The sequence below is a fragment of the Propithecus coquereli genome, unplaced genomic scaffold, assembly GCF_000956105.1.
Source record: "Propithecus coquereli isolate 6110/MARCELLA unplaced genomic scaffold, Pcoq_1.0 Scaffold14, whole genome shotgun sequence".
NCBI lineage: Eukaryota > Metazoa > Chordata > Mammalia > Primates > Indriidae > Propithecus > Propithecus coquereli.
In genome coordinates this window covers 474,577-490,990 of record NW_012138302.1, presented here as the reverse complement: position 1 = coordinate 490,990, position 16,414 = coordinate 474,577, and the positions used below count along the sequence as shown (strand labels likewise).

The 16,414-nt window shown below is 37.2% G+C and overlaps 1 protein-coding gene across 1 annotated transcript in view; it reads left to right on the top strand.

Moving 5' to 3' along the window:
* Positions 1 to 10,384: 10,384 nt before the first annotated feature.
* The window catches only part of TTC14 (tetratricopeptide repeat domain 14), a 12,442-nt gene continuing 6,412 nt past the window's right edge, over positions 10,385 to 16,414 (top strand). The window contains exons 1-9 of the mRNA XM_012639485.1: positions 10,385 to 10,667; positions 11,127 to 11,251; positions 11,368 to 11,567; positions 12,815 to 12,899; positions 13,055 to 13,184; positions 13,501 to 13,656; positions 14,067 to 14,138; positions 14,545 to 14,664; positions 14,769 to 14,891. Of these exons, the coding sequence (XP_012494939.1) occupies positions 10,507 to 10,667; positions 11,127 to 11,251; positions 11,368 to 11,567; positions 12,815 to 12,899; positions 13,055 to 13,184; positions 13,501 to 13,656; positions 14,067 to 14,138; positions 14,545 to 14,664; positions 14,769 to 14,891 (1,172 nt within the window). The 5' untranslated portion in view covers positions 10,385 to 10,506. The remainder of the gene's footprint in view (positions 10,668 to 11,126; positions 11,252 to 11,367; positions 11,568 to 12,814; positions 12,900 to 13,054; positions 13,185 to 13,500; positions 13,657 to 14,066; positions 14,139 to 14,544; positions 14,665 to 14,768; positions 14,892 to 16,414) is intronic.

Here is a 16,414-nt window from a genome sequence, read left to right as displayed (position 1 = left end):
CTGAACTTGGAAATGTGATTACCTTCCAAGAAAGTGAAACCAGGAAAGATCAAAGCATAATAAACAAGAAACATTATCTGTGGGAGTGATTACAAGCAGAAGAGAAGGTAAGTGTGGCTGGGTGGAGAATTTGAGAAATGCATAATTCCAGAATGATTAGAACATAGAGAACAATTAGCATACAATTACAACTTAAACTGAAACATAATCAATGATACAAAACCCTGCCAAAAGAAGTAATCTGTTAACAAGTCTGAGATTTTTCTTAAAGGTTCTCCAGCCATCATTTGGTGTGTGCGAGGGAGAAGGGGGTGGGCACAAAGAGGAAAAGGAATTAATGGGTTGAGTTCTCAATATCTTCTGGTTATTGCTTCAACAAGAATAGTTCTGCTGTCATCTGTTTTGTATACTGGGCTTCCATTTTAAGAAAGTTTTAAAAAAATTTGAAAACTCTATTTGAAGCCAGTTTTCAAATACACACACATACATCAACAGTCATATTCTCCATATATATGCTATAAACATTGTATATGTTATATATACATATATGTTATAGTCACAATACACATTTGTGCATATGTATATATGCATATATATATGGAGAGAGAGAGATAAAGAGAGAGATGAGGGGAGTCAGAGAGGGAGAACAAGGGAGGAGTGCCCACGTAAGCAGGGTATTTGATTGCCTCAGCAGAAATACCCATATACAGGAAATGAATGCATAAGATTACATAGTTTGATGAAATTAGTCATTATTATCACCCAAAAGACTGTTTTGCTCTTATTTTGGGTTCACAAACAAGCTTCTGACTGAAGTTGGCTTTCCATGAAAAATATATTGATACTCAGTAAGTTTCTGATTCACATAGCATTTATAGTTCACCATTAACACATCATCAATGTGATTTCTAAATCAGCGTCTAGTTAATTTGGTTAGTGTGGATCATTCTGCCAAGCCTGACTTGGATTTCTGCACTTGGAAAACTGAGGATCAGTGCCCAGGATGTAATCTACCTCAAGGAACTGTCACACTGAGACTTCCTAACAGTGACCAGCCAGTCTCTCCCTGTGACTTCTGCAGCTGGTCCCTTTTCTAACTACAACTAAAGGAACTATAGAGAATCTCATTCACTTAAAGAGACCAGCCACAGTAGGAAGCCACACTTACCAGCACTGCAATACAATAGGAAAATAACTTCATACTGATTTCATAGAAAAAGAAACGCAGTGGCTTAAAGAGAGACATGCAGTTTTAGCACTTGAACTGTTTTCATCATAGAACAGAGTATGTTAAGGGTTGTGTCTCAAAGTTCATTGCATCTAACCCCTTAGTTTTAAAGGTGACAAGAGAAGCATGGGAGATTAGATGATTTCCTCAAAATACACCTGGGACTTTTGGGCTAAAGCTCTTTCCACTATGATACCTATCTACCTCAAAATAATAGTTGCTCACACTTTTAGTCTTCTTGTAGCAATTGAAACTTCATATTCTCATTCTATGCAATGACAGGTAAGTTTAAAATGAAATTATGTTTCCTAAGAAGTAAGAAGAGATATTTAGCCTTCTATAAAACTATCTTCCATCTATTATGAGCAATAGGTATTAGTCAATTCCAGCCCATACAGCAGCCAAAACGATCTTTTTATAATGAAAGCCATAATGTATCCTTCTGCTTAAAACCCTGAAGCTACTCCCAAACACTAATAGCAAAAGCCAAGTTCTTGCAATGGCCTACAAAACTCTGCACCTCTATACTTATTTTGTTCCTGCCACACTGTCTTCCTCGCTATTTCTCAAATACAGTAAATATCTTCCTGCCTTATGACTTTTGCACTGGCTATTCCCCTACTGGAACTCTTTTCTCTCAAACAAGTTGAATAACTAACTCCTCATCTCCTTCAAGTCTTCGCTTAAATGTCAACTTCTCAATGAGATCTGCCCTAACTATTCTGTTGAAAACTACTACATCCATCTCTTCGCACTTCCAATGCCGCTTACCCTGATTTACATCTTTTTCTTTAGGATGTTTCACCTTCTAATATATGTACTATATCATTTACTTATTTACTATGTTTATTGCTCATTATCTGTCATTATCTGTCCAGATAATAAGCTCCATGAAGGCAGGAATCTTGGTGCACTTTTTCACTATTATATCCCTAACATATGAAACAGTGCCTAATCCTCAACAAATATTTGTTGAATGAATGAATGAATGCATCTAACAATCTGATCACTATGTCTACATATAATCAAATGCCATATCTAAATGTCTAGGATCAAGGTTAAATCCTTTCCCTGATATATTGTATCTTCCAATGAATTCCATTAAGGAGGGCAATATACTAAACCACTAATACATTTCCACTCCCTGAAATTCTCCTTTGGTGCTTAATCGATAAAATTTTTAAAAAGTTACTGTTTAATAATTAAAAGGTAACCAATTACTCTCATTTTAAAGAAACATTTGAAGTGCATTAAAATGGGTATCAACAGTGGCTCACACCTGCAATCCCAGCACTTTGGAAGGCTGAGACAGCAAGATCACTTGAACCCAGGAGTTTGAAACCAGCCTGAGCAATATAGTAAGACCTTGTCTCTACAAAAAATTGTTTTAAAAATTAGCTGGGCATAGTGGTGCACACCTGTGGTCCCAGATACTTGGGGAGCTGAGGTAATCCTCCATTGCTTGAGCCCAGAAGTTTAAGGTTACAGTGAGCTATGACTGCACCACTGCACTCTAGCCTGGGCAACAGAGTGAGACCCTGTCTCATAAAAAAAAAAAAAAAAAAAAAAAAAAAAAAAAAAAGGATGGGTATCAAAGCGATCCAGAATGTATTGATGTATTGACAAAGAATACTAAACCTTCAATTCTTCTGATAATAATCCTGACATGTTCTCTGGAATAGTATTCTGAGAAATCGCCACAAGATGAGAATCTAAGATTCTAAGAAGTGCATGCGTACGTGTATATGGGTTGTATCTTTATGACCAAGCACCTGAAGGTAAACACACTAACCTCTTCCATATCTTTATTACACACATATTTCAACTGTTCTTTCCCAACAATCATAATAGATTTATTCTGAAATATCCTCTTTCTATTTCCTAGTCTTTTTTGTAAATAAACACAAACATAGAAGAAATGCTGGCTGAGATTAGCAGTGCAGATGGTCACTACATATGGTCAAGCATTGCACATCTCCAGGAGTGCCACATACATCATATGTGGATTATGATGTGAATGCATCACCACTCTTCCCTCTGGCCCTGGAGTTGTACAATATTCACCCCCACGTCTGTTCAGAACTAATTGTTCTACATTGAAACTAAAATCAGTGATCTTGCTTCTTGGAAAAAGAAACTCAAAATTACTAAGCTGATCAGTCTTGGATAATGAGATATGAACTGATTCACATTAAAATAATATCTTCAAAACATTTACCATCATTAAAAGATGGAGAAGGTATTAGAGACAAAATTATTCTAAAATGGCTGTATATGACAGGTCACAGTTCTCCATCCCTGAATCCTTGTTTAATTGGCAGGTCTTCTGGTAAAAGGTATAAAACTGGATACTACAATGATCTTATAGCACCCTCAGGTGGATTAAACTGACAATGTTTTTCTTGTTTTTCTTCTTGAGAGGTGTTGGTCTTTGATATAAAAAAGAATGAGAGAAGGTAGTGGAATCCTTTCAGACAAAGACTATTGGAACAAATGAAGATGTACCAAGTCTTACTGGAAGAGCCTGTAGTTTGAATTATTCTTTCAGTAATAGGGATAGCTTTTTGGCTGATCTAGCCATACATTTAGTGTTCCTCATTCCTTCTTGAGTCAATTCAGGGTGCCTTTGAATAGAATGTTGACTAGGACACAGATATTACCTATGTGGTAGCAAATCTGTAATCTAAACCTCTTGCACCACGTGCAGGATTGAAACTAAGTGGCTCCATTATTGGACAAAAGGTTCAAGGCTATCTTTGGATATTAACATAATAATGGATATTTGTATTAGTCAGGCTTCAGCAGAGAGACAACAGGAGATACATACATAAAGTTCATGAAGAATTGGCTCACACATTTATAGAGGATTATGGAGGCTGAGAAACCTATGATCTGCCATTTGCAAGCCAGAGACCCAGGAAAGCTGGCAGTGTAATTCAGTCTGAGTCCAAAGGTCTAATAACGAGGGGAATCAATGATGAAAATCCCAGTCTGAGAGCAGAAGAAAATGAAATGAGATGTCTCAGCTCAAGCAGTGAGGCAGGGAATAAAGGGGCAAATTCCTCCATCCTTTGTCTGTTGTTTTATTCAGGCCCTCAATGGATCAGATGATGCCTGCCCACATCAGTTGGGCAAGCTATTTTATTGAATTCATCAATTCAAATGCTAATCTCATCTGGAAACACCCTCACAGACACACCTAGAATAATGTTTAACCAACTGTCTGGACATCCCCTGATTCGGTCAAGTTGACACATAAAGTTAACCACAGATTGAGCATCCCTAATCCAAAAATCTGAAATCCAAAATTCTCCAAAATCCAAAACTTTCCGAATGTCAGTATGACACCAAAAGTGGAAAATTCCATAACTGGCCTCATGTTGTGGGTTGCAGTCAAAACACAGGTGCCTAACACTATTTATTCAGTGTCCCCAAGGGAAACATAAAAGTACCTTCAGGCCCATGCGTATAAGGTATATATGAAACATATATGAATTTTGTGTTTAGTTTTGGGTCTCATCCCCAAAATATCTCATTATACATAGGCAAATATTTCAAAATCTTTAAAAAATCCCAAATCCAAAACACTTCTGGTCTCAAGTATTTCAGATAATCGATATTTTACCTGTATCACAATATTTTAAAAATAAAATAAGTTTCATACATATATATTTAAAAACTACATCCTTAAAAAGCATTGCTTCAGCTGACCCTATAAACTGCATGGCATAGTAGAAAGACTATTACATATACAGTTAGACAACATATATTCTAAAGTTAGTTTTTTAACAACAAAAACATTTATTAATCTTTTCATATTTGTTTCTTCATTTTTAAAACAGCAGAGTAGAAAGGGAAGAGGCTCCTAATTGGTAGCTTCTTAGTGTATTAGTCAAGACTCTTGGTTTCAAACCATAAATTTACTAAAGCTGGCTTAAGCAACAAAAAGGGATTTTTTTAAAGGAGAAAAAACAGGAGAGTTGGAGAAGAACAAAGTTGGAGAACTGACACCACCCAAGTTCGAGATTTGCCATAAAGCTACAGCAATCAAGATAATGTGGTATTGGCAAAAGAATAGATAGATCAGTGGAGCAGAATAGAGAGCCCAGAAATAGACCCACATACAGTCAGTTGATCTTTGACAAAGGTACAAAGGTACTACAATGAAAAAAGATAGTCTTTTCAGTCCATGGTGCTGGAACAACAGGACATCCACATGCAAAAAAGTAAATCTACACACAGGTCTTACATCCTTCACAAAAGTACCTCAAAATAGATCATAGATCTAAATGTAAAATGCAAAACTATACAACTCCTAGGAAATAACATATGAGAAAATCTAGATGACCTTGGGTTTGGTGATGACTTTTTAGACACAATACCAAAGGCACGATCCATGAAAGAAAGAACTGATAAGCTGAACCTCGTTAAAACTAAAAATTTCTGCTGTGAAAAAGACACCATCAAGACAATAAAAAGTCAAACCACAGGCTAAGAGAAAATATTTACCAAAAACATATACAAAAAACTCTTAAAACTGAACAACAAGAAAACAAACAACCCAATTAAGAAATGGGCCAAAAGACCTTAACAGACACCACCAAAGAAGATAAACAGATGGCAAATGAGCTAATGAAAAGATGTTCCCATCAAATGTCATCAGGAAAAGGCAAATTGCAGCAACAATGAGATACTACTACATACCTATTAGAATGGCCAAAATCCAGAACACTGGTAATATTAAATGCCAGTGATGATGTGGAGCAACAGGAAATCTCTCATTCATTCCTGGTGAAGATGCAAAATGGTACAGCCACTTTGGAAAAGAGTTTGGTGCTCTCTTACAAAACTAAACATACTCTTAACATACAATCCAGCAATTGCACTCCTTGGTATTTATCCAAAGGAGTTGAAAACTTATGTTCACACAAAAACCTGGACATCAATGCTTATAGCAGCTTTGTTTATAACTGCTTAAACTTGAAAGAAACCACGATATCCTTCAGCAGGAGAATGGATAACTGTTATATATCCAGAAAATGGAATATTACTCAGCACTAAAGAGAAATGAGCTATCAAGCCATAAAGAGACATGGAATAAATTTAAATGCATATTACTAAGTCAAAGAAGTCAGTCTGAAAAGACTACATACTGTATGACACCAACTATATAACATTCTGGAAATAGCAAAAACATGAACACAGTAAAAAGATCAGTGGTTGCAGATTCTAAGGAGGGAAGGAAGAATAGATAGAGCACAGAGGATTTTTAGAGCAATGAAACTACTTTGTAATATATTATGATGGTGAATATTATGTCATTATATATTTGTCCAAACCCATAGAATGTACAATACCAAGAGTGAAACCTAAAGTAAACTATGGACTTTGTATGATAATGATGTGTCAATGTAGGCTCATCAATTGTAACAAATGTAGGACTCTGATGGAAAATGTTGATAATGGGTAAGCTATCCTTGTGTGGGCGTAGGAGACATAGGGAAATTTCCATATCTTCCACTTTTGCTGTGCACCCAAAACTGCTCTAAAAGAATAAAGTCTGTTTTTTAAAAAAAGAGGAGAATCATAAAAAAGATGCTGAAAAATTAAACTTAGAGGTATCATGACAGACCCTGGGTCTTACATGGTACCCACCCTCCCTGACACCTCATCCTTAACGCAAGATGAGGAAGAGGCCTTGCTGAAATTGTCTGCATCAGGTCAAGAACCAGAAAGAAACTGCCTACAAGTATTTCTTATAAAGTCGTGGATTATTTGCATGTCCTTCATAACTGGTAATATAAAAGTTTCTAAGATTAAAAAAAGACTTTATCTTTTGCAGGTGGTGTCACTAGCAGCTGTACATATTATCTGGGGAAATGGGAGATCCAGGAAAAGCTACATTGAGATATGCTACTTCTGCCACTGCTTTATGTGACTACCTTGCTTCACCTAAGTTTCTGTGTTCTTTGCCAAATAAATCAAGAATTTACTCTGTGTTTTTGTATGTGTGTATGTGTGTGTGTGCACAGAGGATTCAGGGGGTTTCTATCAATCTGTAGCCTACCTGAAGTAACACACTTATATAACCAAAATGTCTATAATTAAAATATCCCTACTTACCTCAAGGTCCAAGTTGCTGTCTCCAGAATGCATGTTGCTTTTCACATCCCTACTTCTTTAATTATACCGCCCTCTCTGCCTTAACTGCATATACTTGCCTCCCCCTCCCTTCTTTTACCCCCAGCAATTCACACTACCTCACTTCACAGAGAACAGGGATCTAAGCAGACACCCTAGTAGGTGTCCACAACAAAAGTATTACACTTACCACTGTGCCATATTTGTTTCTTTTTATGTCTACTCCTCTGTTGTGCTGTGAGCCACTCAAGAACCATCTTTATATTTCTATCATCTTCTTCATCTTTATATCTCCAGGGTCCAGAGTGTCTGTTAAAGGATGCAAATATGTATTTATTTAGAAATAGAATTTGACATCACAATAAAAATAGGCCCAGGAGCCAGACACCAAAGTTCTGACTGTTTTGGATGTTCTGACTTCTTTCTCCTCCACCTCATGCTCTGCCCTGCCCCTTCCCCCAACATTTTCATTTAATTATTCATATTGCTTAATATAGAAAAGTTTCTTGGGAAAGATTTTTTAAAGTTTTTTTTTGAAAGGTAAAGCAAGAAGTGAAAAAGAAGACAGTATTTTCTTTCTGTGCCCACCTTGAGAAGCCCCATATGTGGGACTGGTTTCTCTAAAATGAGAAACAAAACTAGTCCCCTTACTTTCTCTCCTCACCTCCTTCAGTCCTATGTCAAAGACCCAGTGCTCTGTCCCCTTCCTTCAAAGTCAAAGGCGTATCTGTCCAGCAGAAAATGAGTTCAAATATACCTTTAATTGTACAAGGCTTTATCCCCTGCAGTGAGAGTAGTATTTAGGAAGCGAAGAACAGGCTGCCTTTGGCACCTAACTAACGTGGCTACCTCCATATAAGACCAGCACTAACCAACGGTAGAAACCCCAACCCAAGTTTTGAGTACACTTGCTTAAAGTTCATTTCTTCTGTCTCTACTCTGTGTACAGCAGGCATCCATTAAATGTCACTCTTGATGAATGCTGCTTACCCTCTAAAAGCAGCTGCTGTCTATTTTCATGGCCAGTTTAGATGTTCAAGTATGGGGTATTGTGGATTACTCTAGTGTTGGAGTTAGGAAGAACAGACAGATCCCATAGTGATGAAAGCATGTGCTTCTCAAAAATGGCCTTACAAGGTGACACTCCCAGGCTAGGTGTCACTATTTGGCATCCTGTTCCCTGTTCTCAGATACTGGTTTCTCAGTCACTCCAAATAATTAGGTCCTTGATGACAGATTGATTCTAACCAAAATGACATATTTATCAAGATATCTACACATTATTTTTAGTGGTCAGTTTTCCTTTTCAGTAACAACATCCTTTCCTAAAAGCAACCATTCTCTAGAGTTATAGCTTAACACAAATCAGCCTGTACCATTTATTAAAGTTTCTTGATATGCCTAAGGCGGCTTGAAAGTTATCACCTTTTAAACTTGCACTCTTCTTTGTTGCATTTTCTCAATTCTTAGTAAACTCTTTTATCTATTTGCCTGAATTTTCCACAAAATAGTGTGGAGGCATCCTTTACGTTCTGGACTAGGTCTCCTATAGAGGTGGTAAGATAGTTAAGGGCATATTGATCTCCTCAAAGACACATGGCCTGAGAGGGGGAAAACTCACTGCTACCATTTATTTCTGTTCAATAGGCCTCTACTGACCTACACATATTTAAATGGTACAGATTTTATATTGGAATAAAACAAAGGCATATTATCTCAAAATTCGGGTTAGTTAGACCTTTTATATGATAAAATACTGTCCATCAACTCTGCCTGTCAAGATCTATCAGACCTAGACTGGAATCCTAACTCTAGCCTCTTACTAGCTGGGTAAAGTTGAGCAATTTATTGAGACTCTCTGGGCCTGTTTTCTCGTTCTCTAAAATGAGAATACAGTGAGGCACAGTGGTTAGATTCTCAAATCACTAAGTAAGGGGGGAGCGGGACTCAAGTTGAAATTACCTTTGAAAATCACTTGAATTATCCATAAGTAATCGATTTTTCCGTACAAACCATTATACAGTAAGTCTTATGGACACTAAATTTTGAACCACCACTAAGACAAACTAAAGAAAGAAAAAGAAACACATATATATATTATTTATTATAAAACTAGAATGGCATATGCCTATCTCTAGACATTAAAGCCATTCTGGTTTTATAACTCTAAAATCACTACACGCGGTATAGATGGAGAACACAACTCCAGTTGCTTAACAAATGTCAGTGTCCTGTCTTTCTTCTGTCCTTTATCCATTCTTTTTTTGTTGTTGTTGAGACAGGGTCTACACTCTTTTGCCCGGGCTAGAGTGAGTGCCGGGGCGTCAGCCTAGCTCACAGCAACCTCAGACTCCTGGGCTCAAGCGATCCTCCTGCCTCAGCCTCCCGAGTAGCTGGGACTACAGGCATGCGCCACCATGTCCTGCTAATTTTTTCTATATATTTTTAGTTGTCCGATTAATTTGTTTCTATTTTTAGTAGAGACGGGGTCTCGCTCTTGCTCAGGCTGGTCTCGAACTCCTGAGCTCAAACAATCCGCCCGCCTCGGCCTCCCAGAGAGCTAGGATTACAGGCGTGAGCCACTGCGCCCGGCCTCTTCTGCCCTTTAGACGACCAGGAAACCTTCCCAGAGCAGCCGTTTCAATGTGGTTACGCCCGCCGACACAGGTATTGATTTATCCAGGGTGTACTTTGAGGAAAGAACCTGGTGCGACTCATCCGGATTCTCACCCTGGCACTGCCACGTAGAAGCGCCTCAGTGAACACGAGAAGGAATTATTAATTAGCCTAGATGAGAGCTCAGGTTATTTCGACGTAATAACGACACCCGTAAATTTTAAAAAGCTTCTCACACACATCACAACCTTAAAGTCCTAGCCCGCCCTCAGTTGAGGAAATTCTTAGCTCACTTTGGGCTTCCGTAGTCTCACTCGGTTTCGCGAGACCGACGCCGAGAGCCGCCGCGCCGCCGCTGGGGGCGGCTCCATAACATTTCCGGGAGGCAAGCATGTAAGTGACGGTGCCGTGAGCTTCCGGCGGCCTCTAGGCTGCTTCCTCGGCCTCCTGGACCCCCCCGGCTCAAGTACGGCACCGGGGGCTAGTAGCCCATCGGCCGTCGAGCCCAGCAATCTCTAGCCATGGACCGGGACCTCCTGCGGCAGTCGCTGAATTGCCATGGGTCGTCATTACTCTCGCTGCTCCGGAGCGAACAGCAGGACAATCCACACTTCCGGAGCCTCCTAGGGTCGGTGGCCGAGCCCGGCCGGGGCCCGCCACCCCAGCACCAGTTACAGGGCAGGTAAGGAGAAAGCTGCGCCGCTGCGAGTCGTGGGGAAGGGACGCAGCTCGGGGCTCCACTACCGCAGCCTGGCGGCTCCCGCAAGTGGAGCTGCGGCCGAGAGCACGTGAGGACTGCGCGCTGCTGCGCAGGGCTCAGTGGAGGGTCCGCACACCTAGTGTGTGCAATGCGGGATGCGGGTTGAACTTTTTCTCTGGTACTGTTTAGCATTGTCGCAGATTCTTTAAGTAAAATTCCTTGGGTTTTCGTGTCTGGAGCTGGAGGAGTCACTTTTTTAAGTTTCCCCGCCCCCCACCTCCAGGTTGGTGAATGAGGGAATGCCAAGTTAAAACTTTTTCTCTAAGGATGTAAGCCTTGAAGCTCAGGATGGAGTGGATTGTACGATGAAAGCTGTCGTAGAAGCTTGTACTTAAGGCTTTGTAAGTGAACCAATTTTTATAAATTTTGTTTCTTTTTAAGGAAAGAGAAGAGAGTTGACAACATAGAAATACAAAAATTTATTTCTAAAAAAGCGGATTTGCTCTTTGCGCTTTCCTGGAAATCAGATGCATCTGCAACTTCTGAAATTAATGAAGACAACGAAGGTGAGTTTAGCCTTAATATCTTTTTAAGATTGCGGATTTGCAGTTTGGTTTAACAGTACTTCAAGCGGAACGGAACTCAGTACTATTGTTAGTGATTTTGTGAATTGTTTTTTCAGATTATTATGCAGTCATGCCACCTTTAGAGCAATTCATGGAGATACCTAGTATGGATCGGAGAGAGCTGTTTTTCAGAGATATTGAGCGTGGTGATATAGTTATTGGAAGAATTAGTTCCATTCGGGAATTTGGTTTTTTCATGGTGTTGATCTGTTTAGGAAGTGGCATCATGAGAGATATATCCCACTTAGAAATCTCCGTAAGTTACTTTTCGGTTATTTGGATTGCTTCTGTTTTTGAAAAATTATCTCGGGGCAAGAAATTATTTGCATCCAGTTGGGCTTAAATATACTTGCCAAGATGCTTTTGGGAAATAAATATTAATTCAAGAGAAGTAAAGTTTTCTTTTTAAAAAATCACTTATGTGAAAGAGTTATTTACACAGTTTCTTCCTCCATTTCTGGGTTTGGGAGTTTTTTGGACTCCTCGGTTGGCAGGGACAGTGTCCTTTTTTAAATACTTTAAGAGATATCAATAGACATGGTGACGTTAATTGGTATTCTGGACTAGTTTCTTCTAGATGAACATACGTAGTCATAATTATTTAATATTTGGCATTAGATACTTGCATGTGGATAATTTAAAGAAAAACTGTCATTTATATGTTTATAATAATTAAATGTAAGTGATTTGTATGTTTTGAGCAGATACTTTGCCCAAGATGAATAGTCCTGAATTAGAACTAATTGGTCACTATAAAAGATTGAATATTTGCTGTGTATCGAGGCAGATGAAAAGGAAGAAAAGCAGAAGGTATCACAGGCTGGATAATGGACAAAACTTTGGAGAATTCACATTTCATTTTCATTGGAATCCCTGTACTTTCTGGACAAATTTTAGTTTTATATTTGATGGATGCAAAATATCTTTTTTGATCATCCATAATTATACTTGGTTCCTGACACTAGTGGAAGTTTTCATGAGTTTTTTGATTTCTGTTTTTTGAGACAGAGTCTTCCTCTGTTGTTCAGGCTAGAGTCCAGTGGCATTGTAATAGCTCACTGCAATTTCAAACTCCTAGGCTCAAGCAATCATCCTGCTTCGGCCTCCTCAGTAGTTGGAACTACAGGCCTAAGCCACCACCCTGGCTAACTTTTTAAATTTTTTGTACAGACAGGGTCTCACTATGTTGCTCAGGCTGGTCTCTAACTCCTGACCTCAAGTAGTCCTCCCACCTTGGCCTCCCAAAGTGCTAGGATTACAGGTGTGAGCTATTTCACCCATGGTGAGTTTTTGAACTGAACCAGAAAACAAAGTTTACTGTGTTTGGACACAGAAATTACTTTTAACTAAAATCCTTACTGAAATTTAGACTTTATGTTGTTAGTTGTTTTTCAGTGTCATGTCAACTATTAGCTGTCCATATTGAACAACTAAGATAAAAGAAGACAACTGTTCACACCAAATATTGAAATGTCTGATATTTTAAAATATTTCTCATTGCAGGCTCTTTGTCCATTAAGAGATGTGCCTTCTCATAGTAACCACGGAGACCCTTTATCATATTACCAAACTGGTGACATCATTCGAGGTGATGAGTTTCACCATACTAATAAAAAGTAAAAGTTGTTGAATTTTTGCTTTTATTAATTTTGAAAATAAAGTCTAATGAGGGTAGTGTTTGGGAAATTTTTTTATGTTAGTTTACATTTTCTTATTAATCAGCTTAGTTCTCTCTCTTTTAAGCTGGAATCAAGGATATTGACAGATACCATGAAAAGCTGGCAGTATCTCTGTATAGCTCATCTCTTCCACCACATCTCTCTGGTATTAAATTAGGTGTAATTAGTGCTGAAGAGCTTCCTTTGTACTACAGGTAATTTATCCATATTATTTCAACAACAGTTCATTACAAAAGTTTCTTGGTTTAAAAAAGTTGCAAATTTTGGAAAACTTTTGACAACAAAGGGGAATTTTAATTTCTCTTATTGCAAAATGTGTTCATTTGATTTTTATAACTCTTAAATTATTTCTGACTTGGTAAAAAGAACCATAATATTGCCACACCTTCATGTACAAAGAGATATTGATATTTAAACCTCATATGATGTTATTTCATTAATAGAAATGGGATGTGTAAATTATATTAGTCATTTCTATATTTCTTGTGTTTGTGTGTATTTTTTTTTAAGGAGGAGTATTGAACTAAATAGCAATTCTTTGGATTCCTATGAAAATATCATGCAGAGTTCCTTGGGATTTGCTAATCCAGGCGTAGTTGAATTCCTTCTAGAAAAACTAGGAATAGATGAATCTAATCCACCATCTTTAATGAGAGGCCTACAAAGGTAAATCAGTATTACTCTCTTAGATAGTGAGGGGAGTGGTGCTAAGTTCAGAAGCTTCATAGCTGAAGGACATATTTGACCATACTAAGCCTAGTAGCAGGACTATGCCAAAGGTTGAATAAACCAAGTGATTCCATCTCCTCTTGGATTGGGCTCTTTATCAGTGATTAAATGTGTGCCATGTGACCAAGTAGAGAAGGATAAGAAACTTTTTATAAGAATTTTTTATATATGGTAAAGAAAAATACTGTTTAACAATGATCATAATGTCTGACAGTGCAAGGATTTTGCTGTGTAAATGAAGTGCAGATTTCTTGCTTGGGATTCTCTCTTTCAGTGTTGAGTGCCTGTCAGGCAGAGTGAAGTATAATTATTTCAAAAGTATTTCTGGTTTAACTTTTCTTTAATAGCAAAAATTTCTCTGAAGATGATTTTGCTTCTGCGTTGAGAAAGAAACAATCGGCATCTTGGGCTTTAAAATGGTATGAAGACTGTCTTTCAACAATTTACATTATCTAGTCTAAGAGGTCAGGGTAAGGCAAGCATACTTAATCATTATTAAGACCAAAATTTCTTTAAAATGAATTAAAGTGATGTCTTTTTAACATTAGCTTTTCTAAAAGTAATTTTACCTTGTTCCCCCAACAGACTTAAGTTTTATCCAGCATTTCCAATTTTTTTCAAAAGGAATTGATACACTGATACCTTAGTTTCATAAATATGTTATGAAATATCCAAAGGCATACTGCTTCTTAGGTATATTGAGAGTATTTTGAAAACTAAATATTTCCCAAATTTGAGGACATTTGCTTTTAAAATTATCCACACTAACATTTTATTTAGATACTCTGTGAAGTGTTTGTGATACTTTACAAATGTCTCTTTTAGTGTGAAGATTGGAGTTGATTATTTTAAGGTTGGACGCCATGTGGATGCTATGAATGAATACAATAAAGCTCTGGAAATAGATAAACAAAATGTGGAAGCTTTGGTAGCACGTGGAGCCTTGTAAGTGAATTAGGGATTTTAAGGAATGTTTGCAAGGTAAATGTGAACAAGATTTATGAATAGCTCACAAGATAAATTCATCTAATTTTGTTTCATGACTCTAGGTATGCGACAAAAGGAAGTCTGAACAAAGCAATAGAAGATTTTGAGCTTGCATTAGAAAACTGTCCAACTCACAGGAATGCAAGAAAATACCTCTGCCAGACACTTGTAGAAAGAGGAGGGCAGTAAGTGTTGGATTTTGTTTAATAGCCGAGGTCTAATATTCAGCCAGTCACCATAAAATTTGAATATAAGGAAATAGAATCTTTAACTCACTTGATTTAGAATACTCTTCATTTCAGTTTTAGTATAAATATATTCAACCTTTTTAAATCTTGTCCCTTTTTCTTGCCTTACAACTGAGGTTCTTTATGATTGGAGATATTTTACTGTTTCGAGTTCATTGTTCTGAATATCTGTTCTCATTACATAGAAATATAAATTTAAAAGTACAAGAGATTAGGTAAGTATTGTTTTCTGAAGCTTTTGTTTTAATAGTGAGGAATTTAATTTCTAATTCATTTTATCATTCTAGTAGTATAATGTCAGAAATATGAATTGCATATTATATAGTTAATTGTGAATAAGATTTTGCTATTATATTCCCCTTACTATTCCACTCTGTCCAGCAAACTCCACAAATTAAAAAGCAAGAACAAACCTATAATCATGTTACTATCCTGAGATGCAGGCATAATGCCTGGCATAGTAGTTGTATCAGAAATATTTAGTGATTAACAGATCAGTTTAATTTCTGAAGTATTTTGAAGAAATATGATACTTTAAATAGTTTGGTAACAACCTGCTTTAGTAATTAAAAGCCAGTTTAAAATTAATAGCATCTTTTTGCTCTTAATTTTTAAAAATAGAGTCATCTCTTTTCTGTTTTATGAATTTGCCTAATCATTCCTACTTCTGTGGTCACTCAAGTTTGATTGATCACAAATGCAAGTTAAGGAGATTTTGCAATATTTGTTTATAACTCCTTGGAACTTCTAATTAGTGATTAGAGCAGCTTGTTTACATTCTCAGTAGGTAGATAGCTAGTACATACTTAGGTGTGGTTGTAGTATTACCCACATGTTGCTGTCTGTTAGCTGAGTGGCAACACCATCCAATTATCCTAGCCAGAAATTATGGTCATCTTTGATTCATCTCCAACTCCCCATATCCAGTCTAGTGACACAAAAGTGATCCCATTGTGTTTGTTCAATTACTTTTTCCTTCTAAGAAGTAAAAGCATTTTGCAAAGTCCTTTCACTGCTCTATATCCAAACTTTCTAGTTCTGATTTTTCATAGCATAGACTTGTGAGTTTCATCTATTGATTATCCTATCTACAGGCTTGTGTTGGTATTTCCAAAGAAATTTTAAGGAGTGAATTTTCTGGGAAAAATTTCCTGTAGAAGAAAAATTTTTTATAAACTATTAGGAAAACCCAGCCTATATAATTCTGTGCTGAAGTTCAAGATCGTACTAAATTTGTGGATATCAGTTTATCACTTGTTTTCATGCATTACAACAAAAATGTGCTGATATTGAATATATAATATGGCTTTATTTTATTTACTTCTTTATATAGTTTCTGCTTTCTTGTTTTTCCTCACCTAATATATTTTTCTTTTGCAACACATTCCAAACCTAGGAACCCTAATAGATTTCTTAAACTCTTTATTAGAAGAGAATTTCCCTTCTACTTCATTTTATTT